This window comes from Spironucleus salmonicida, chromosome 3 (assembly GCF_000497125.1).
Source record: "Spironucleus salmonicida strain ATCC 50377 chromosome 3, whole genome shotgun sequence".
NCBI classification, from domain to species: Eukaryota; Fornicata; order Diplomonadida; family Hexamitidae; genus Spironucleus; species Spironucleus salmonicida.
The window spans coordinates 1,264,729-1,286,570 of NC_090598.1; the positions used below are offsets into that span (position 1 = coordinate 1,264,729).

A 21,842-nucleotide genomic window follows, 5' to 3' on the forward strand; every position below is an offset into this window, starting at 1 on the left:
ATTAATAGTATTTTTCTTACTAATCAAAGTTGTTAAAAATTATTCTATATAATAATATATAACCTTGGCCAGTCATTCAAATAAAGCGATAACTTCTTTTCTCTCCCCTATTTCTGCAAATTTTTTAGCATTTTCACTATTTCCGTTAACTAAATCTTTTTCATATTAATAAATCATGGTAATAACTTCTAGATTTAGTTTTTATTTCATAACAGCAAGCATTAAAGCCGTTGTACCTTTAACAAATCCATCTATATCTTTAGTTTACACGCTATGACACATATCAACTAATAATTTCCAAGCTTTTAAATCTATGTCAGCTTCAATTAATACTGCATACATTAATGGAGAATAACCTCTGAATTAACTGGTTTCTAATACAGGGCATAATAAACGAACTGCGCCTGAGCTACCACAGTGAATAGCTAAAAATAAACTATTTACACCGTCTGGAAATTCTTCGTAATGGTGAGCAATACTATCAACACTGTTTTTGATTATTTTAATAGATTTGTCTGATATTTTAAATTTTAACAAGCTAGAACTTCCAGTAGCGGCAATTTCTCTAACTAATCTTAATATTTTAACTGAATTAAATACAGAGGACATTAAAAGAACATTTTGACTAGGATTTTCGTGTTATAACAAAATCTAATATACATTAACTGAATCATGTTCAATTGCATAATCAATAGCTAATTTCCGTTTTAAACTTTTCCTATTAGCCTAATCAATATAATACTCGCAACATGAAATCGCATCATTAATCGCTGAATACATTAATTCTGAAATACCATTTTTGTCAATTTATACTCCTAATAATTTACAAACTTCAATATTGTCTGATTAAATTGCGTTAAATTAACTCCCACGGCCATTAACATCGAATGCTAACTCAAACATAGGTTGCAAATATTTAACTAAATCTATATTTTTAGACATAGCAGCATAATGTAACATGTTCAACCCATTACAATCTACTAATTAGTTTTCTTCCGAAAATAGCATCTTGAATTCTTTTATCATACCGTTTTATGCTAAAATCATTGAAGCAGATATACCATTATTATCTTGTGCTCCTGCTTCAGAAATTAAATCCTATATAAGCTAAGTATTTTTCGATGTACATGCATGCATCAAGGCAGTTCTTCCATTGTTATCTACAGTATTCTTACAGTCTTTAAATAAATCAATTATTGATAAATTATTTGTTAAAATAGCTGAAATTAATGGAGAAACTATTGATTACTCATCGATTAACAACTAAATAATTTCGATATTTTAAGACTCAATTGCATAAATAAGTGCTGTCTTATTACTAACATCCACTTAGCCACTTTAATGAATATACTACTTAACTGTCTTAATAGAACCAGAATATGCTGCTAACATTAAGATTGAAACCTTGTTATCCAATGTTTCTACGTTATCTAATAATTTAACAATCTTAATATTATCATTAATGATAGACAGACTTAGTGCATTAATACCCGATCTAGTATATTTTCCGGCTTCCTATAACAATAAGTTAACACATTTTGTAAAACCGAAGAAACTGGCAAACATAAGCGCTGTGTAACCTTAGCTATCCTGCATTTTCATCTCAATCTCAGCTAAAGCTTCCACAGAAGAAATTACACCATTACATGCAGCTAACATCAAAGCAGTTTCCCCTGATGTAGTTTTGGAACGGAACTCCCCAGATTTAAGAACATTAACAGACTTAATTTTATTATTTTAAGCAGCTATCATTAATGCAGTTCTGGAAAGATCATCTGTCGAATTCTTATGTCTAATAGCAAGACGCTAAAGCGTATCTATATCTTCATTTAAAGCAGCGGTTATATACGTTTGCATTGTATGTTGAAGCGGAAAAATTATTAATATTTCACATATAATAATATAGATATACCAAACTATTTTAGAATTTTCGTTTTTGTTACTTTATATAATTTATGTAACTCCACCAACAATATCACGATTAAAACCATCAACTCGAAACGAATAATCAAATTTGATTCCTAATTTTCAGATTCTTCACATACTCCTGATCTTATAACATCGTCTATTTTGCATTTTTTATAAGTGCAACTGTACGAGTATTCTCTAGTTTAAGCTCTTCTCCTTTAAGACTCCGATTGCGTATATGTTCTTATTTTACTTACTGAATTCGTTCAATATTTCTTCTTATCTTCAAATTTTTAACCTCCTCTGCCTGTCCAATAATACGCTATTTTTCAGTTGTTATTTGTCTGATTTTAACCATTTCTTAATCATTTGGGAGATACGTTGGATGCTAAAACCCTATTCTTAGCTTTTTGAGAAGGCCGAAACTAGCCATATTTGCATTCTGTTAAGCGCGAATTCTAGATTTTACTTCATTCTCTTTTTATTCCGCCTAAGCTTTATATTTTTTGAGTAAAATTATATTTCTTGCATTAAATTCATGGTCCATTTAAACAATTTTTTGACTCCTCTTACTATTTTAAATAGATAAAAAGTTTTCATAAGCTATTTTCTCTTTATCAGTAAAATTTAATATTTTTGACTAGTAGATTGTTGACTGCTCCATATAGTTTTATGGAGCAATAAGTGAAAGCGTTGTGGGATCTGGATTCATTTAAAACTAGATATAATATTATATAATACATAGAAATCATTATTTTTGAGATATTATTCTAAGTTTTAATGAGTTTTTATAAATCTAACACTATAATACAAGTTGAAAATAATAAAAAATATATTTTAATTTATTAGAAAAAAATATAATGAAAATCTATTGGCCTCATTTTAAACCATGACTTAAAGTTCCATGCTAATTGCATTATTAATTAAATTTGAGAGGATTATGCCTAATCCTAATAATTTTTATAGTTAACTCTTACCTATATGATGAGGGTTATAGTTTAAATTAAAAGATATATTGCATATATAGTTACTGCTATTTTATATTATTTGACGAAAATTGATGTATTTTATATATAATTAAAGTAAAGTATCAGTAATTAGTTTTATCAAATAATAATCTATATAGAAATATAGAAATATAGAAATATTATAAATAATCATTTCTTATAGTTCTTTAATACCTTTTAGAGGGTTTACTCTGGAGTGGCCTAAAAAAATACCTGATTTACTGCCTGACTTTAGACAAATAGCTTTGCCGAAAAGGGTTGTGTTTGATAATTCTTTAAAAATTATATTCTTGATTTCCCCATTCTGAGTTAACTCTCTGCGTGTGCTGCTTCACTTAGCAGACTCTTTTTTTGCCTGTCATTTAGATGTGGCTTTAATTCTAAATACTTACTAAATTTATTTTTACAATATTGAAATTAATCCACATAAACTTAACTTTTTACTAGATCAACAAAATTTTCTTCAATGCTTTCTTCTTTATCAACATGTTCTGGATAAATATCCATATACTGATCCATATCTGCAGTTTAAATCACTTATGTATCCTATTCATAAGCTTCAAAACTTTCTCGCTTACTATTATGCCTTTAAAAATTTTAAAAACGCTTAGTTTGAAATTTCTATTTTCCTTTAATAGTTAACTCTGTTTTTTCATTCTAAATAAAATCCTGAGTTTCATTTATTAAGGCAAAACTTAAGATACTGGTTTTTATTTTTATTACTTCTTTTACTTGTTTCATAATCTATCTAAAAATTTATTAATTCTATAATATTAATGGAAAATCGCTTATAAATTAAAACTTTTCTAAGTCAATCTCACAAAATTCGACTATAAAGTTCTCTTCAATACATTAATCTAAAAATAAAAGTTAATCATTACATCTAACCAATGAGCATGTAAATAAAATTCCAATAAAAAGATCAAACGTATACATCTTATGTCCAATATTATTCTGAATGTATTTTTTTAGTTTATCTAATGGATTTATTACAAATTCAAAGCAGTGCAACAACTTTTCATCTGCTGGCGAAGCATCACAATAAAGTTATGAACCATACTATGAATTAATACTTTAAGTTGTAAATCGTTAGCATTTAGAGCACTATAAAAATGCATTCAGATTATTATTTAATATTATTTATATGCAATATCCCATTAATTTCGTTAAAAGTTAAGATTTTATAAAATTTGTATCTTCTAAAATAAAATTAAATATAGATTTACTAAATAAAAGTTTTAAAATATCCTAATTAGTTATAAATTTGAAATCAATATAAGTTAAAAGGATGTGATTTTCAGCTATATATTATAGGCAAATATTTGAAATTTTAGGTATTTCTAAAAATTAACTTGCTGCAATAATTTAAACAACGTTTTTTGGTGTAAGATTTAGCATTTAAGAATCATTATTCCTTTCTAAAAATAATATTATCTGCCGGAATACTTCAATATCTGACTAAATCGATAATTAAAAATCTGTAGTCTTTTCTAATATTTATTTAAAATAAGGAATTTTTAATAGAGTTTTATTTTAAACTATTAACAATTCGATTTATCCTATAGCGTTTTCGACGGTAACATTAATAGTATTTGGAACTTATGGTTTGATATGTTAAACATCAAAATCGTCTGACGCTAAAATATGTTACTGTAAATTTTATTTAGAACTTTGTTAATCTTAGCAATGTATAGGGTCATATCTATTAATATCTTCTTGGTCTAGCTTTGAATATACAATAATACATTTCGCTGCAGGTGCATCCATGATTTTTGCGACCATATCCCAAAACAAATAATCAGGTATAACTTTTCGTTTTAATTTTTTAACTGTTTAAATCAAATCAGATTAAAACTTTACAGCTTTAGATTTTTCAATTCTTGTTTTACTACTCATTTTAGTTTTTGAAATTATATTTATATACCATAATATATAAAGAAGTAAATATAATCAAAGTACCTCCAAATCTCTTAAGGGCCAGTCTTCATGTGAACCATCTGGTAATTTTCTTCTTACGATCATAGGTATCTTTTTTTGCTTCAATTCTTCTCTGGCCACAACTAAAGGGTCTAAGGCACCAGCAGCAGTGGTAATATTTACATTAGGTGGAGCACCCATTGCTAATTATTAAGCTCTTGCTCCTAATATTCTAGCTTTTTCAAACTTTGTCAAAAATGGAGGTGTAATAAGATGACGAACTCCGTCAGACATATTAGGAATGGAATAAGAAATATATAAAATTATTCTATATATAATAATTATTAATATTTATTTAATGAATATACATATATTATCACTCTTATTTTTCTTTGTCATTTGAAAGCTCTTAAAAATCTGAGTTATTAAATATTTGTTTTTCAATTTATATATCATGTGTGTCTTCTATATGCATAGTATCTCCAATTCTCTAAGCTTCCGGTTTTACATTTTATTATTAAGGTTATTTGAAATTATTTGCTTCTTTCAGTATATCTTATATGACATCAGATAAAACTTCCATCTCATCTTAATCTAATAATTCAAATTCCTAAGTAAACATGATAAAATGTTAAAAATATGTATTTAATGCTACCATATTATCTGAAAAGCAACCTAAATGCGTGTAATAAATATGAGCATATATTCTGAAAATTCTTCTATTAATAATACTACAAATTTTAGTAAAGTCTTTGGGAAATTTACCTGAAAAATTAAGTGGAAACATCTATTAATTTTTTATTAGTAAATTATTTTCATCAATCGCTTTTTTAATATACTCAGAAGCTGGCAGTTTTACATGGCGTAGAGTAGCAGGCCATGTATAAGAATACGAACCAGCAGTCATTTCACATGTCTATTTTTAACATTCATCTTATATAAAAGATACTACCAGTTAAATCTACGCCTAAAACTCACAAATATTGAGTGCAATCCATTCATTTTTATCTTCATTTTCTGGAAGCGATACTATGTCTTACAGATTTCCATATAATGTTTACTTGTTTTTAATTGTAATTTATTAAAACGATTCAAGTTTCTTAATTGAATTTTATTTAAAAAGGAGTTTATACATTTTTATTAGATTCAGTAATAATATTTAATATATTATATAGATATATTATTTTAAACTATTAATAATACTATTAAAGATATATTATATTAATTAAATATCTAATATTAATTTATCAGTTTAACAGATGTAAAACAATATAATTTAGAATGATCATATTAGGTTAGAATAAAATAGATAGTATTATAGCGATTGTAAATTCCTAATTATATAATAATAGATTTTTTTGCCTCATATATCAATTTTATTTATTATATTATTAATAATATTATATTAATACTAAATTCCTCTTATGGATTATTTAAACTTTATATTTAGATTATTGTTTTTTATAGAACATAATATTACAAACAATTGTATAATCATTCAGAATTAGTCTGCTTTGTCTGTTATCCATTATATATTTTTTGAATAAAGATATTTCATCAACGATTAGCATTTTAAGAAGAATGGACCCTTAGTTATTATGATTGGCGGGGAGGGCGAGATTTCTAAATCTTTTGTAACAGAGCCCTACTCGTCCTACTACTTTGCCCAGCAGTTGAACGGGCTGCTCATTTCCCTTGAGCACAGATTTTACGGAAAGTCTGGACCAGAGTTCACCAATCAGGACATCGTGTATTTGAACTCGCAGCAGACGATCGCGGATTACTCCAAGTTCATACCCTTCATCAAGGAGAAGTATAACATCACTAAGGTCGTTGTGATGGGTGGGTCCTACCCAGGGTCCCTGGCCGCCTACCTGAGGGCCAAACTGCCTCATCTCGTCGACGCCGCCCTGTCATCCTCCGGCCCCGTGAAAGCCCAGTTCAACTACACGCAGTACCTGATCCATGCCCAGCAGCAGCTCGAGAGGTACACGCCTGAGTGCACGCAAGGGCTCCAGAGCGCCTATATTTAGGTCGAGACCCTCCTGAACGGTACCGGAAAGGACCTCGCAGCCCTCTCCACGCTGCTAGGTCTGGGCGCCCCAATCACTACGGTATCCACCCTCGACAAGCAGAACATTCTCGAGCTGCTAACAGATCCCGTTGCGGGGATAGTGCAGTATGCCAAGGCCGGCGACATCGAGGGGTTCTGTGACGGCGTTATAGCGGCAGGTACCGCCGAGAACGTAATCTCGTACCTCGCAGCGCAGGCTGAGCTGACTGATCTATACTTCGACCAGTTCGTCGCCTCTCTGAAGGGCCTCAATAACTCCATGCGCTCCTGGATGTGGTAAACCTGCTCGGAGTTCGCGTACTTCCAGTCGGCCGCATACGAGGGCTCTATCTTCTCCAAGATGATCAACCTGGACTACTTTGTGCAGATGTGTCACGATGCCTACTTTGTCGATCTGGGAATTTCGGACAGCGTAGAGAATTCTTACAAGATCATTGCGGAGGTCATTTCGACTACCAACAACCAAGTATACGGCGCCAGGATTATTCCGAGGGATCACATCTACTACACAAACGGCGAAGTGGATCCGTGGTCCGAGCTTTCTATTAATGCGCATATGACTTTCGAAGATGGCTAGTTCAGGCCCAAGGAAACTGAGTATGAGCTTATCCAAGGCGGGTCCCACTGTTCTGACCTCTACATGTCTTGGGGTCAGAATTAGCCTGTTCGCGAGAGGCAGTTGAAGTCATTGAAAAAATGGCTGGATATTGAATGAAAAAAGTTTTAGTATGAAAACAAATAGATATCTATAAAAATTAATCACAAAATCCTTTTCAATACATCTGTTTCTGTTTCATATAAGTCATTCAATTATTGATGTAATGGATTTTCTACTACGTTATCTTCATAGCGCTATACCTATTTTTTACTATATTTCTTTATTTCCATATACTAATCTTCAAAAATATCAATATTTCTTAATTCAATAAGACCTTAGCGCTTTTCGGACATTTCGTTAACTATGTTAAGTTTTCCTTTTATTTACAATGCGAAAAATCTAATACTATTCATAGTTAGCCCTCCACATGTCCAAAATAATTCCTCGATATAATCACCAACATTGGTTTTTCGTACTTAATCATTTTAAGGTTCTTCAAAAACTTTATAAATATACTTATCATATAAATCATCAATTTCCACTGCTTATATAAAATACTTACAGTATAATATTATATTACTATATAATGATTCTAAAGTGGTGTTTTTTTCTATAACTTTTTCACAGTGTTATCTTTACAGAAATCCTAAGAAAAATTATCCGAAACTATCATTTTCAATTACAGATATTCCGATTTATGCGAATTTTTATGGAGATACTACCTCACCAAATTACATTAAGTGATTAATTGTTAATAGTTCTGCAAATAAATAGGGTGCAATCTAATCTATTTATAATACCATTTTTTGGTATTTATTCTCACTAGAACGAAATAGTATTTTATGCAAGTCTGATTAAAGATTTGATAATTAGAAAAATCTAGAGATTTATAATATATACATTATATGTAAAAGCAGGCGATTGAGCTCTTTATTAGGAAATCTCAATATATCAAAATATCGCTAAATTTAAATTATTTAACAAGACTAACATTTCTGTATATTATACTATTCGTAAATATTAATTTCAGCTAAAAATTATTTCATTGAAAAATAATTTTAAGATGGAGGCTAAATATTATATTGCTAAGAATCTCGTTTTTAAAATTGTTTTAAATAGAAATTCAACTTTTATGGTATCTTGGTTACAATTTATTCTTGCGAGAAATATAAATTTGCAAGCTCCCTTTCCTGCAACATAATAAGCTTAAAGTTTAAATTTAAAACAAATGGGAAGCACTTTACAAGATATAGACGTATTTATACGTTTTACGATAGATTTTATTCATCTAAAGCAGATTTATTATCAAATATATATTTACATATACAATTTTCTTAATTCGGATAATTTTTTGCTGGTTTTTGATATGTAAAAGCAGTTGATTTTGTATTAGATAAAAAGAAATTTTCAAGCCCCTATAATTCTTGTAGAAGAAGTTAATTACCATAAATATTTAAGTAATCGATTTTTAATGGTTTAATTGTCAAAAGTGCAGAAATATCAAGTTAATTTTCTGAAATATCCAAGCATACTAGATGTGAACGTCTATAAATCTGTGAAAGAACACTAATATTGTTATTTTGTAAAAATATATAATTTAGATTTCTGCAGATATGAACATTTTAAAGATCAACTAAAGTCTTACTATTTTCTGCAATGAGCGATGTAATAAAGGGGTATTTAGCAACTTATGAAATTAAATAAGACTATCCATTAAGATAGAGTGAAGTAACTGCTTTGTCCCAAGATTCTAGTGGATTATTTAGCATTACAAAATCAAAATTTAAGAATTATAATAATATAATAATTATGTTAATCATATGCTGGAATTTAAACTCATTATTGTTTACTATATTATATTACTTATAACAAGATAAGAATATTTGCTTATTTCACTCATTCACCTATTTTTTTTATTTTCGCAGCGGTAATTAGCGCTTTCTATAGTGCGTTTTTCGACTTCACCAACCCCTCATTCTCTTATTATAGCCGCATAACCTCGGAATTCAACTTCTGTAGCTTCTGCTCGTTGAACTACTCCTAAAACCGCTCCACTGAGTCCCGCAGCTCTCCAGTCTCTCGCTCCAACAGCTCATTATCGCGTAAAACCTATTCGAACTTATCCTGCAGGATCTCGAAGTTCCGCTTGAGCATTTTGTTTTGCTTTTCAAGTTCATCTGCGAGGTATGCCTTCTCTACTCGTCCCTGCAACTCAGCATTCTCCCGCTACAATTCTTAGCTCAGTTTCTGCTGCCCTCTGCTCCCTACCGCCATCGATCTCGCCTTCTGTAGCAGGTCATGATTCTTCTGTCCCAGTGCAGCCTACTCCTCCTGCTGGCTAAGAATCTCGCAAATTAGCTGTTCGTTCCGCTGTGTTAGGTCTGCATTCTCAAGTGTGGAGGCTGTAAGCTGAGTTTTGAGAGTTTCCATGTCCAGGGTCTTCCGCTCGAGCTTCTGTTCGCTCGCTTTCGCGATGCTGTCCAGAGCGTCTGCCTCCTCTTTCAGTGCAGCAATAGTGCGGAGCAGCGAACCACGTAGCACCTCCTTCGCGCTCTACGCGCCGCGCGGCAGCAGTTCACCCTCCTTGATCAGGAGCGCGTTGGCAGTGATGCGCAGCTCGCGTTGTAGATTATTATTCGCTTCCTACTACTTTAATAACTCGAAGTTGAGCCGCTGCGCCTCCTCCTCGAGCCGGATTTGGTGCGCGAACGCTCGATCCAGCCCGGCCTCCTGCGCGATCGCAGCGAGCTTTGTTTCGGTTTTGGAAAGCTGTATCTTGAGGGTCTGTATTTGTTTCTCCTGGGCCGTCTGCTTCGCTTTCGATTCCAGAAGCAGCTTCGTTTGAAACTCTAATTTCTTCTGCTGTGCGGTCAGCTGGAATTCCAGCTACTAGTTATTCTGAGTGAATGCCTGCAATTTCTGCTGGAGGGACTAGTTCGCCTGCAGCTGCTGGTCTAGCTACCGTTCAAGTTTTTGCATTAAGGAAATTGATGTGATATTGAGGGTATAATAATAGTGAAAGTTGAAAATGGGTAAATTAGTAGCAGTGATAATAAATATATAATAATTATATATATCATATCTCAATATTCAATGGTATGGGTACTTTCCTCATCGTCGTTGAGCACTCCCTTGACCCCACTCCACTCAACACCATCTACGTAGTTTCCGTAATAGAACGCAGTTTCTACCTCCCCAAATACGTTTCTAGAATAGTTGCACTCTACATTTTTATTCACTAGTAGCATTTTCTCCACATCATTCCAAATCATTTCAATAATAAAATCTGGCACCATAGTGGTTTTAAACACTTAAGACATTAATTATCCTGATTTTATAGAATATGTTGTATTGTCGCCTGTTTTATGATTTTTCTTTAAATGAAGCAAAAATGAGACAGATTTTTCGAGTATTCTTTTTTCATAAATATATAAAAAGAACTTGAACAAGAAAAAGAAAGCAACTCCGAAGATAGCTAGTTTAATGGAAATGAAAAATAGAGACTTCAATGGATGTATGATAAAGTTAATAAATTTTGAGTGTAAGTAAGAAAAGTTCGGGTATACTTACTCTGCAGATACAGATATAAAAAGAGAATCATTAATTTCTACTAGTTCTAAATCAGATGGTAGTTATTTTTAGCTATATAGATAGTATATTTTTTCTTTAATATTAGGGAAAACATCCTCGACAGAAAATAAAAACTAAGTATAACTTATTGGTTTATGTTTATGTGTGCATTTACTATTAATTATACAATCTAATTCTAGTTTATATGCACTTAGTGATTTTGAATAGCTAGTTTTAATCAGTTTACTAATTTTAGATTTTGAACGTATAAAGGCCTCATTGATTATAACGGAGTCTTCTGAGTTATATATACATTTAAATAAACTATATGTCTCAACTGGAAAATTATCAGAACCTAGAGAATGAAGTAAATTTTGCCTAATATTGTAAAAATAATTATTAAACTTAAATTATAAGTCCGTATATTTGGATGATTAAAATTCCTTAATTTTTAAATATTCATTTTGGCAGCTTATAAACTCATTATATTCATTACAAATAGCAAACTATGGGCAATTAGTTGGTTGTGTGCTGGTTAAAGAATGTGAAGAATCTATCTTATTTCTTGGTAATACGAAGGCGAATATTCTTGTCAATAGTCCAGTTAATATAGGTACTTTAATAACTGCCTCATTATTCAAATAATTTATAATAACTGTTGATAAAATTAACAAAAAGAAAGTGGAATTTATTAAAATATAAATATTGTATTTTGATGTAAATACAAATGATTTGAAAGGAAGTTGTGAAACCTTTACTGATTTGGTTTACTCAGGTGAGAATAGAGCATCATGTTAGTTTCTGGCTTACAATGAAAAATTTAAATCTGACTCCTTAAGGCACGAAGCCACATTTTGTTCTGGTGCTTGTATATATTTTGGAGGACCCTTATTTATTTTTTTCTTTGGATTCTTTTTAGGTTTTTTCACAGGTTTATCTGGTGATTGAGTTTGAGATGGCTCGTGCACAGATTTTACAATTCTAACTGGAGAAGCTATATCTAATACTGATCTAATATCTTTGTGGATATCTTCTATTGCTTACTAGGTTTTTCTATATTCTTCTGAAATTGTTGTATTTCCAGTTTTTCCTAAGTCTGCATTAGTAAAATTTGTAGTAAAATCAAAATTTGAACCATGTACTGATGAATTTCTATTATACTAAGATTGTTAAATTGATTGTTTAGATTGATTAGCCTATACAAAAGTTTCCAGGTCTACTTTTTCTTCTTATTACTTTTTACTCACTTCCATTTGAGGTGTTCTTTCAATACCCTTTGGAGGCTTAAGAGCCCTAGTAGGTTTAATCTCGGATGATATATCTTTATACTCCTACTTAAGCTTAGATTTTATAATTTCGTTTCCTAACAAATTTTGTCCAGTAATTTAAAATGCGTTAAGCGTTAGATCTTACTGCTAAGCTTACTTAGGAGCCTGGTATAATTCTACTACAGGTGGTACCTCAGGATCTTAGCTTCCAAATGTCTAGCTAAGTTTTTAAGGAGAATTGAATGTGGCGTTACCAGCAGATTTATTAATCATATATTAGTCCTTAGCACTTTAAAGGATATCAATTAGATTCTTTTTGAGAACTGAACCCTAAGGTATTACTCCACCTAATAAAGTGATCCCTTTTTTCAAATCAGATATTTTAAGTGTCCCTACGTCAACTTCTAAGTAAAATTCTACAGTGTCCATTTAGTAAAAAGGAAAGAAGCTCGAAATTTTTACATGTAATTATAAAATAATATTTATATTCATTTTTCATTCCACAACTAGTTTCGCCTCATTAATCTCTTCCCTAATCTTATTCAATTCATCCTCCTCTGCCTGCAAAAGCTAACTCAAATGCATCTGCCGATCCTGCTCATAGATCTCCTGGTCCTTGCTAATGATGTCTTAAATTGCAACTCCGGTGTGCTTCCATGCTTCCATTGCACAGTAGTTTAAATTCGATCTCGTCCGATGTAGGATTCTCAGGCAGATTTCTCGCTTCTCCTACAGTGTACCGACTTAGTCTATCAGACCTAAACATGTAGTTATCTTACTACTCAAGTTCTCAATTTGTGCTTATGCTGCCTTTGCCTGTTTTTCGAGGGTTGCGAAGGATTGAGTATTGAATATCTGGTTCAGCTATGGTGCTAATACAACACATCCTGGAATATAATGCTAAATTTTTACTAATTTGACAAAGTTGAGCGTCGAATTCTTAACCGCATCGGGAGGAAAATTTGTGCTGAAAAGGCCAAGCATTTTTAGAACATGTTATACAGAATATAATATCACTAAGTCAAAATAAACGTTTAAAATTTGTGATTCGATGCTTCAATTTATCCGTAGTTTATGATCCCATTCATTACTCCGTGCAGAGTATTTTGCTTGAAAATAACAGCTTTGATTCTGGAATGTAACAAGCATGCACCTTAATACGCTGTTGGTTCCCGGTTGCAAAGGAGAAGGCAGTCCGTTAAAAAATGAAATGACTTATCATTTATAAGGATCTCTCTAGCTCTGCATAATAGTGAAAATTCATTTAATAAGTATTCTGGAATTTGTAATTCTTCCTAAGAGATAAACTACTCTTTGTTGTTAATGAATACCGTGTTATTCTTAATAGAAATTAATATTATTCCATTTTAGATTAGTAAGCAGTCATAATCCATTAATTACGGTATAAAAGGTTATATTTATTCAAAATACTGGATTTACTCCTATTACAGTTCTTTTTGCTGTTAAATATAACTGGATAGCTAATAGTTCCAATTATTGTCAGTTGTCTCCAGCCCTGAATATACTAACTCGATTTCTTGTATTAAGTACGGTGTAATTTCATCAATTTTCTTAAATAAACTGGTACATCCTTACCAGTTTCCAACAAAAATTATTATTTCAGCTTTTTATTTGTTTTTCCTAATTCTGGAAATATGACTAGGAAGTTAACACTCCTTTTATGATTTGATTAAACATTAAATTTAATGTATCTTTTAAAAGTCTTTTACTTCAATAAGCATACCTTAAATTTTAAGTTTTTTATTAATATAAAGCCTTTACATTTTATTATTAATATAATATTAATATAATAATAGGATACGAAAATTATATTTTCACACACTAACTTTTACGATAATTAAAAATTGCCCAATGATAATAATAAAAACACATAATATAACACCAGCCTAGCTTATAACAACATATTAAGAGGCTTCGTCCATAGCTCTATTGATATTGATATTTGCCTCCGAACCTAGCTTATCTATTTCTAAGAAAACATATTTAAGATCTATTTAGCTCTATAAAGTTTCTTTATGTAAATTTCTTGCTAAATTAGCAAGTTGTGTGCTTAAATCTCGAAGATTCTTTTGAAATTCTTTTGGTTCAAAGTTTTTTCTTTAAACTTAAAAAATTGATTAAATTTTCGTCTTTTTTGGTTTTTATTAGAGTCTTTCTGTAATAAGTTCCTCTTAAGCTTAAATCCTACTGCAGAAATAATCCTATAGCTATGTAAAGCACTAAATAATTTCTTATTAAATATTAGCATTATAAGCAACTATTTAAGGCTCAATTATAATATTTTCTCCTTCATAACTTTAATAGTCATCTAGTTCTTATAGAAGTTTTTACTTTTATAATTCAAGATCCTATTGTCTATTTTTAACTTCTATCTTTTTTTTAAGAGCAAGTGACTTTTCTGCTTCCTATTATTGAATCTTTAGCTTCATAGATTCGTTCGCAAGTTCATCTTACTAGTAATTTTTTATGTTCGATACTGGAGCTGGAGGTATAATATCATTCATATGAAAATATAAGAAGTCTATTATATGATTTATAGAAAATGTATCCGAATTACTGTGAATTGACATGAAATGTTGCAAAGCTTCTCGTGTTGATTAATCATCAACCCTGGATAAAAAGCCTAATTAGTCTACAGTAGTATAATTATCTGAAGTTAAGCTAAAACGTTAAATTACATCTAATACTTATTACTGTATATCTAAGTATTGTTCATAATTTTCATCAATTGGAATTGGAAGTGACATTTGTGACCAAGACATCTTTAATATATTATATAGTACTGCTTGTAATATTATATTTCCATATATCAATTGTATTTATATAATATTTGTATATATAAAATATTAAATATAGATTAGCCACTAAAGTTATTCGAAATTTAATTATTAAATCTTTAGCTAACAGAAAATATAATAATAAGCTAATGTTATTTCGTAATATTGATCTAATTGATAAGATATTTAGATTCGTTTTGCTTAGATTAAAACAAGTATAACTTTTATATATTTATATCCAGATAATTTTATATGTAAAGTTTGAAATCTGTTACAAATCATAATAATAAATTATTGTGCTTAATGAAGAATAATATTTTCGTTATTTACATAAAAACGAATCTAATTAGATTAATTTTGCACCAAATAGAAAGGTTTTATTATTTTTAGAGTATTATGTTTAATATTAACTTATATAACAACATAAGTGAAATATCATTCTTCATCTTTTTTGATGGCATCAACAGCATTTCGTAAATCCCCCAACCCCTACAAAATATCACCTTCTAGCAAGACAGGCTCAATTCCAGCTTTAAGCCCTTTCTTTAATTCCTTTAGTTTTTTCTTACTAAGTTTTTTCTCATTTTCATCTTCATACTCCATTGCAGCATGTGTTAATGCGTCAACTGCCAATCTTTCTATCGGCATATCCCCTGCTTCTTCATTAAGCTCCATTGCAGCTAAATTAGTAGAAAGCTTCTTCAATTATTTTTATTTATTTAGTACATTTTTCTTTTATTAGAAGTCAACTAGCTCTGTTGATACTTAGTTTTTAACTTCATTTGAACTTGAATCTGAAATATCTGATTTTTCTTGAACCTATTATAACTCTTCATCATCGCTAAATAAATTATCAATTTTTTCGGTGTCTGCCTTTGCTATCTACTGCTAAAGTCCTCTAAGAGCAGCATCAATATCTGATGCAGCTGTTTTTTCAACTTCTGATATTTTCTCTATTTGAATTTAAATTTTTATAAGTTGTTAAACAGTTGCTGAAAAATCAATGCCGTTTAACCTCTATTGTGCAAAAACTAACAAAAGTTTATTATATCTTACAAGTAAGGCAGTTCTAATCTGAAGCGGAACAAATAATGTATTTTATGGCACAGATGGCGCTTTTATAGTAGATAATGGATTATCTAATTAAATTAATGACTATAACAATTATTTAACTGATTACTGATAAACAAACATATCGGCTTAAACAATTGGTAATAGATCAGAATTCATTAAAGGAAAGATAAATGAAGTGTGTTAATAAAATATAAATTTAAATAATTAGTCGCCATTCCTAAATGAAAATTTAGACACTAGGGACATATCCACTTGCATAAAAGACATCTTATTTACTTACATTTGATAAAGTTTAGATAATATTAGATGCAGGTGGAACTGAATAAAATGGTACCCTAAGATTGCCTTAATAAATATTATAATCATTACCTTTATATATTATCATTACTCATTGTCACACTGATCATACAGCTTCTCTTCCATTTTTAGTTGAGAAATTAGCGCCTATTACAATATTTTCTTCTATTTTAACAAAGCAGATGATTGCAGAACGCGGTACTTCAAAATAATTAAAGGCTTTATCAGATTAAATATAGACCATACCATTTAATATTGAGTACTAATTGGATGAAATAATATCCTTCTTATTAACGCCTGCTGCCCATGCACCTGGGGCTGCTTGTGTCACAATATATCAAAAAAATATTCCTACTTTTACATTTACTGGAGATTTTGAAGTACCTCGCCGGTTAGTATTAAAGAAAGATATGCCTCCTCATACGAAATCATTAATGTTTGATTCAACATTCTGTGCTTTTCTACGGTGCCCAAGTGTTTTCAGATCAATATTAGCAACTTCAACAGCATTTTCTAATTTACCATCACTTCACCCATAATCTGCAGAGGGAGTATCGTAAGAGACAAGTGCACGATTAAATTTATTTATAAGAAAATTAAACTCGCAGCGTACCATATAAGTTGATTCTGTTCATGCACTACCAGTGAATATGATAGTACGAAAAGGTAATGAATATACAAATTTTGGAGATATACTAAGTGGTGTAGACTCGATGTAAAGTTTCAGATAGTAAGCTGTTGTATCAGTACCCACTAGTATACATAGTGGTAGCACAGCTGCTTAGTTTGCGATATTGTGTGGAGTACCAAGTTTTATGATGATATATGATTTCTGCTTCTACGGTGATTGTTTTAGATTAGGCAGCGGGCTTATTAAAGCATATCAAATTGGTAGTAAGATAATACAAAGTTAGATGCGCCATTTTTAAATGTGGTGCGATTAACATTTAGATTATAGAGATATTTTATGTTTAATTGATTGTTGCATGCCGAAAGTAGTTTATTTCTAGCATGCGTTACGAATAAATGAAGTTAATGATTCTGCATGGCTTGTTGGCTAATTATTGCCATTTTTAACAGTACTAGTATTTAATAAAGAAGAATTTTCATAAAATAAAGCATTAAATTATAAAAATATCATTCATAGAGAAAAGTTTTCAGTTTCTCTATTTGTAATTTTAGACATGTTTGAAAGCTATGGAATTATTATGGACAAGATAAATGAAAACCTTTTCTAGTGCGGCAAAATATTTTTATATACTTAAGATAAGTTTTCAATTCTATCTTACACATCAGATATGGAAATATAAAAAATAGTTTCATCATTAAAATAACTCTGATTAAATTTCAAATATTTATTTATTATTCTTGATCATATAAATCAATATTTTCATAACATCATTATTTTCAATTGGCCATGATTTATATTCTACCGCTTACAATATTTTTTGCTTATTCCATTTTTCATCGATAACATCTAGTAATTATCTTGTATCTAGCATTGTTTAGATTATTGGTATTCCTAATTTTACAAATAATGGTTTTGATTTTAGAAAGAGTTGTACCTGATTTATGATAATCTAAAATTCGTTAGGTTGAATCGAATATTTAGAGATAATATATTGTTTAAAATCTTCTTAGTTCCCTATATCATCTTTAATCTCATTCTCAGTGATTAATTCAATTTTAATCTATTTTATTACTAATTGACCACTGTCTTTCACATTTAGATTCTATTTAAGCTCTGATAGTTTCTCTACATATTTTTCAACATCTTCTTTAAATTGACTATTTAATAATGTTAATTAGTTAATTTCTTCTTTATATTTATTGTTTTCTTTAATGATTTAAATATTTTACTATTCAATATGGCAACGTAGTCCAAACTCTTACATATACATTTCTTTATATTAAATATACTTGGTATTATTTTATTAGTTTTCTTATTACTAGAACTATAATAATTTTTTAATATTATCTAATTCTATCAATAATTCATCTACTTATTTTGACCTGAGAACGCGTTCAAGTTTTTGTTCAATTTAAGTTTTTTAAATCTGTAAATTATGATTCTTCTATTTTTATCCTTACAGTTAATCTTCTGCAGATTTAAGCATTTTTTAAAGAACTTACAGTTATTAAACTCCAGATTCAAATAATGGTGGATTCTATATTTACTATTTAACCATTGATTAACTTTTTTGTTCCGTTGCTTCGAAGATCAATTAAGTATTGACATTTCTATCTGAATTATAATAACTTGATGTATGAAAAGAATTACTTTTTTGGAGAACAGAACAGGACTTTGGCTTAATGAACTTTTTTGGCTGTGACTATTCTTTAATCTTATTAGTATAGTTTTCTAAACAAAGTGTTGCATATGCTTACTCACCATAATGACGCCAATTGCTTGATTTGACGTTCATATTCCTAAGATTACTTTTTGGAACTACTTATTTAGTATAATATTTTATAATATGTATACCACTTTAACACTTCTAACATCAACGAATGAACCTCCCGTCACCTTCATTATTGTTTTTGTCTAAATACGGTGAATAGTAGACTTAAAAGTTAGATTAATCCAAAGAAGTATCTTTACTACCCAATGCAATAAATGATCCTGAGTTGGCCAAATCTACATTTTCTACTATTTCGTCTTATACTTATTTAGAGTCAATTTTACATACATAATCAGCTATTAATTTTTAACCTTTTGCCAAATCAGTAACTTAAGCTAATGAGATCCCTATCCGTTGTAAGCGTTGTAAGGCTTATTTGTAGGATCCGTTTATTTTCAATGGGAAAGAGTTTTAGTGTTAAATTTGTGGGCGTTAAAATTAAACTTCGTCATCGTTGACATCAATTCCACCAAATCCAGTTGAGTTTAATGTTTAAGATTATGTTTATTCTTCGGCTACAGTTGATTTAGCCGGAACTAGAACTGAATTTCTTTACCCTGGTGAAATAGGACATATTTAAAGTGAAGTTTTAAGCCATCCAGAAATATTAAAGGCAGCAATGGGATCTTCAAAGTTTTAAAGAGATTTTAGAGGATCAAAAGATCCAAAAATACCTAGCTCTGAAAGATGCTTAGAAAAAGTTTTAAAAACATTTGATACGGAACTATTGGGCAAGTAAGAATATTAGGAGAGTAATATTGATACATATAGATTTGTTCATGTGTTTATTGTATAAACAACTTTTAATTCGATTTATTAGGGTATTCTAGAATGTGTTTTAAGTTAAATTGAAAATTTTCTACTGACATCTCATCCAAATATCTAAGTCGCTATATGTTTCAGTTAAATGCAGTTATAGTTTTTCTAAAAAATCACATCAGGATTTGAAATTTATGAAGTAGTCTCAGACCCAGTTACTGGAGAGCCTATGATCCCGATTCCAGTGGACGAGTTATGTTTCGATTCTACTTTAATTGAAGAATTCAAGGAATTTAAATAATTTATACTTTAATATTATTATTAAGATATTTAAAATTCGCTAGAGCGATATAAGCTTGCTCCCTCATCAATTGGTGATTCCATTGGAGGAATTGTCAGCTCATTGCAAAGAATTGGTGGTATAGTAAATGTTATTTTAACAGATAGACCAACGTTTGGGGTTGGCGCCATCCCTCCAGAAGATATCAAAACCTACACTTACACATCCCACGATAACGCAGCTACCGCCAAAGAAGCGGCGTATTTCAACTCCAATCTATACTACAATCGCTTAGCAAGAGAGGCAGTAGACCACAACATCTCAATCAACATCGTGGGGCTTCCATTCAATAATTTTTCTCTAGGATTACAGTGTTTGGCTCCCTTAACCTTCACTACCGCAGGATCACTCTACTACAATGAGCCAGCACGGCTCGCAAACGAAATCCAGAGCACCGGAAACTATGCTTTCCTAACCGACTGCCTCCGCGATATTTTCGAAACCGAAGCAATCGCCTGCACATTCACAGCGCGCTGCTCACAGGGCATAGACCTGATGCTGACAGAAGAGATCCAAACAGAAGAAATCGACGGCGTTGTGAACAGCGCGAAAAACCTCCTAAACACGATCTTCAAGCAGAAGGCCACTCAGCAAAACAACTTGAAAACGTTCAAGTACAAGACGAAGGATCAAGTTTATGGCTCGTTTTCGAAGCTTTCAGATGTGGAACTTTCGTTCGCGTCGATGAAGAAAAGCTCCTGTTTCTCAGCGAAGCTGAGGCTCCAAATCTAAAAATTCTAGGACCCGAAAATTCAGTTTGCTGTCCTTTTCACGTCCCAGGATGGGAAACGGCGCGTCCGAACGGGAATTTTGGGCCTCGCTTGCAGCGAAATTGCGGCACAAATCTACAATTCCTGTGACCAGTTTTAGTTAGTTTCGTTCGCCTCGAAGCGTTTTTCAAGTGCATTTCTGGGTGCACAGGGCCTCTAAAATAAGGACCAGGGGCCACTTGGCGGGCTGCAGCAGAACAGTAAACAGGCCGTCAGCAAAGTGGAGGTTGAAAATGCAAAAATTGAAGAAGGATCGAAAAATGGAAATCTAAGTGAAATCGAGATAAAATTTTGCAACGAACTGAGCGAGGTGGCGTTGAACAGCCAAATCAGCAGTTTTGAGGTTCTGAGCCTTAAAAATGGCGGTCAAAAGCTCATTAATTAGTACAAAATGTAAGGCATGATAATGCAGGATTTGAAGCTCCTTTTAAAGGGCTTTAAGGATATCGCTGGCGCTTCTCAGCAGAGCAAATTGCTGATTCCGCAGTCAATGTAGCTGGTTCCCCTTTACATGCACGTGCTGGCGCGGACCGGGATATCTCATGCACACAGGAACCAGAACGAAGGTGGAATGTTCACCTCGGACATGCGAGTCGCGGAGGCCTGTTTCAATCTTTAGGAGAATTATGTCAAAATTTGCAACAATCTGGTGCCTGGTGTATTTAATGTTAACGCGTTGTTGGGCGCGAATTAGGCTATTTTGAGGCCAATTTCGGCTAATTCAATGAGCATAGTAGACGTTTACAAGAATTGTTATTTGTTTGTGAGCGGTAGAATCTGTGTTTTGGCTATCGGTAGAAGCGTCCCAAAGGACGTTATCTAGGAGCTGATTGGGGAGGAAAATGGATTTTATATTTAATAGTTTAGGAGCGACAATTTGAACGCAAATTTAAAGGTTCTCAAGTAAGTTTATGGGTTCAAAGGCGGTATCTACATTAGCAAAGATGAGGGCGTTTTGGAGGGCCTGAGAAGGTGGATGATCGTGGAAGATGGAAGTTCCAGAGACATGAGCTATTAGGAATTTTTGCAGAGCTTGCCTAGCGTTATTGCGAAGTGAGAG

The 21,842-nt window shown here is 31.3% G+C and overlaps 16 protein-coding genes across 16 annotated transcripts; 3 read left to right on the forward strand and 13 right to left on the reverse strand. All coding sequences in view use genetic code 6, as the record gives it.

Annotated features, from left to right (window-relative positions):
• Positions 1-72: 72 nt before the first annotated feature.
• On the reverse strand, positions 73-1,857 carry SS50377_23101 (Ankyrin repeat-containing protein; the record flags this gene model as incomplete). The annotated part of the gene is made up of 1 exon (XM_067906973.1): positions 73-1,857. One exon carries the CDS (start codon positions 1,855-1,857, stop codon positions 73-75), a length of 1,785 nt encoding a protein of 594 aa, XP_067766241.1.
• A 151-nt stretch (positions 1,858-2,008) lies between these two features.
• SS50377_23102 (uncharacterized protein) lies at positions 2,009-2,455 on the reverse strand (the record flags this gene model as incomplete). Its single annotated transcript, XM_067906974.1, has 1 exon — positions 2,009-2,455. The coding sequence occupies one exon, from the start codon at positions 2,453-2,455 to the stop codon at positions 2,009-2,011; it is 447 nt and encodes a 148-aa protein (XP_067766242.1).
• Positions 2,456-3,065: 610 nt separating this feature from the next.
• SS50377_23103 (uncharacterized protein) lies at positions 3,066-4,811 on the reverse strand (the record flags this gene model as incomplete). The annotated part of the gene is made up of 1 exon (XM_067906975.1): positions 3,066-4,811. One exon carries the CDS (start codon positions 4,809-4,811, stop codon positions 3,066-3,068), a length of 1,746 nt encoding a protein of 581 aa, XP_067766243.1.
• A 54-nt stretch (positions 4,812-4,865) lies between these two features.
• SS50377_23104 (DNA-directed RNA polymerase II RPB6) lies at positions 4,866-5,126 on the reverse strand (the record flags this gene model as incomplete). The annotated part of the gene is made up of 1 exon (XM_067906976.1): positions 4,866-5,126. One exon carries the CDS (start codon positions 5,124-5,126, stop codon positions 4,866-4,868), a length of 261 nt encoding a protein of 86 aa, XP_067766244.1.
• Positions 5,127-5,208: 82 nt separating this feature from the next.
• SS50377_23105 (Mob1-like protein) lies at positions 5,209-5,967 on the reverse strand (the record flags this gene model as incomplete). The annotated part of the gene is made up of 1 exon (XM_067906977.1): positions 5,209-5,967. One exon carries the CDS (start codon positions 5,965-5,967, stop codon positions 5,209-5,211), a length of 759 nt encoding a protein of 252 aa, XP_067766245.1.
• Positions 5,968-6,256: 289 nt separating this feature from the next.
• Positions 6,257-7,621, forward strand: SS50377_23106 (Serine carboxypeptidase; the record flags this gene model as incomplete). Its single annotated transcript, XM_067906978.1, has 1 exon — positions 6,257-7,621. One exon carries the CDS (start codon positions 6,257-6,259, stop codon positions 7,619-7,621), a length of 1,365 nt encoding a protein of 454 aa, XP_067766246.1.
• A 44-nt stretch (positions 7,622-7,665) lies between these two features.
• Positions 7,666-8,307, reverse strand: SS50377_23107 (uncharacterized protein; the record flags this gene model as incomplete). Its single annotated transcript, XM_067906979.1, has 1 exon — positions 7,666-8,307. One exon carries the CDS (start codon positions 8,305-8,307, stop codon positions 7,666-7,668), a length of 642 nt encoding a protein of 213 aa, XP_067766247.1.
• Positions 8,308-9,400: 1,093 nt separating this feature from the next.
• SS50377_23108 (uncharacterized protein) lies at positions 9,401-10,483 on the reverse strand (the record flags this gene model as incomplete). Its single annotated transcript, XM_067906980.1, has 1 exon — positions 9,401-10,483. One exon carries the CDS (start codon positions 10,481-10,483, stop codon positions 9,401-9,403), a length of 1,083 nt encoding a protein of 360 aa, XP_067766248.1.
• Positions 10,484-10,587: 104 nt separating this feature from the next.
• On the reverse strand, positions 10,588-12,771 carry SS50377_23109 (Transmembrane domain-containing protein; the record flags this gene model as incomplete). The annotated part of the gene is made up of 1 exon (XM_067906981.1): positions 10,588-12,771. One exon carries the CDS (start codon positions 12,769-12,771, stop codon positions 10,588-10,590), a length of 2,184 nt encoding a protein of 727 aa, XP_067766249.1.
• Positions 12,772-12,837: 66 nt separating this feature from the next.
• SS50377_23110 (uncharacterized protein) lies at positions 12,838-13,326 on the reverse strand (the record flags this gene model as incomplete). The annotated part of the gene is made up of 1 exon (XM_067906982.1): positions 12,838-13,326. One exon carries the CDS (start codon positions 13,324-13,326, stop codon positions 12,838-12,840), a length of 489 nt encoding a protein of 162 aa, XP_067766250.1.
• A 29-nt stretch (positions 13,327-13,355) lies between these two features.
• SS50377_23111 (uncharacterized protein) lies at positions 13,356-14,126 on the reverse strand (the record flags this gene model as incomplete). The annotated part of the gene is made up of 1 exon (XM_067906983.1): positions 13,356-14,126. One exon carries the CDS (start codon positions 14,124-14,126, stop codon positions 13,356-13,358), a length of 771 nt encoding a protein of 256 aa, XP_067766251.1.
• Positions 14,127-14,177: 51 nt separating this feature from the next.
• Positions 14,178-15,110, reverse strand: SS50377_23112 (uncharacterized protein; the record flags this gene model as incomplete). Its single annotated transcript, XM_067906984.1, has 1 exon — positions 14,178-15,110. One exon carries the CDS (start codon positions 15,108-15,110, stop codon positions 14,178-14,180), a length of 933 nt encoding a protein of 310 aa, XP_067766252.1.
• A 465-nt stretch (positions 15,111-15,575) lies between these two features.
• SS50377_23113 (uncharacterized protein) lies at positions 15,576-16,370 on the reverse strand (the record flags this gene model as incomplete). The annotated part of the gene is made up of 1 exon (XM_067906985.1): positions 15,576-16,370. One exon carries the CDS (start codon positions 16,368-16,370, stop codon positions 15,576-15,578), a length of 795 nt encoding a protein of 264 aa, XP_067766253.1.
• Positions 16,371-16,435: 65 nt separating this feature from the next.
• Positions 16,436-17,851, forward strand: SS50377_23114 (Metallo-beta lactamase family protein; the record flags this gene model as incomplete). Its single annotated transcript, XM_067906986.1, has 1 exon — positions 16,436-17,851. The coding sequence occupies one exon, from the start codon at positions 16,436-16,438 to the stop codon at positions 17,849-17,851; it is 1,416 nt and encodes a 471-aa protein (XP_067766254.1).
• Positions 17,834-18,937, reverse strand: SS50377_23115 (uncharacterized protein; the record flags this gene model as incomplete). The annotated part of the gene is made up of 1 exon (XM_067906987.1): positions 17,834-18,937. The coding sequence occupies one exon, from the start codon at positions 18,935-18,937 to the stop codon at positions 17,834-17,836; it is 1,104 nt and encodes a 367-aa protein (XP_067766255.1).
• An 85-nt stretch (positions 18,938-19,022) lies between these two features.
• Positions 19,023-21,839, forward strand: SS50377_23116 (Sec24; the record flags this gene model as incomplete). Its single annotated transcript, XM_067906988.1, has 1 exon — positions 19,023-21,839. One exon carries the CDS (start codon positions 19,023-19,025, stop codon positions 21,837-21,839), a length of 2,817 nt encoding a protein of 938 aa, XP_067766256.1.
• Between the last annotated feature and the right edge of the window lie 3 nt (positions 21,840-21,842).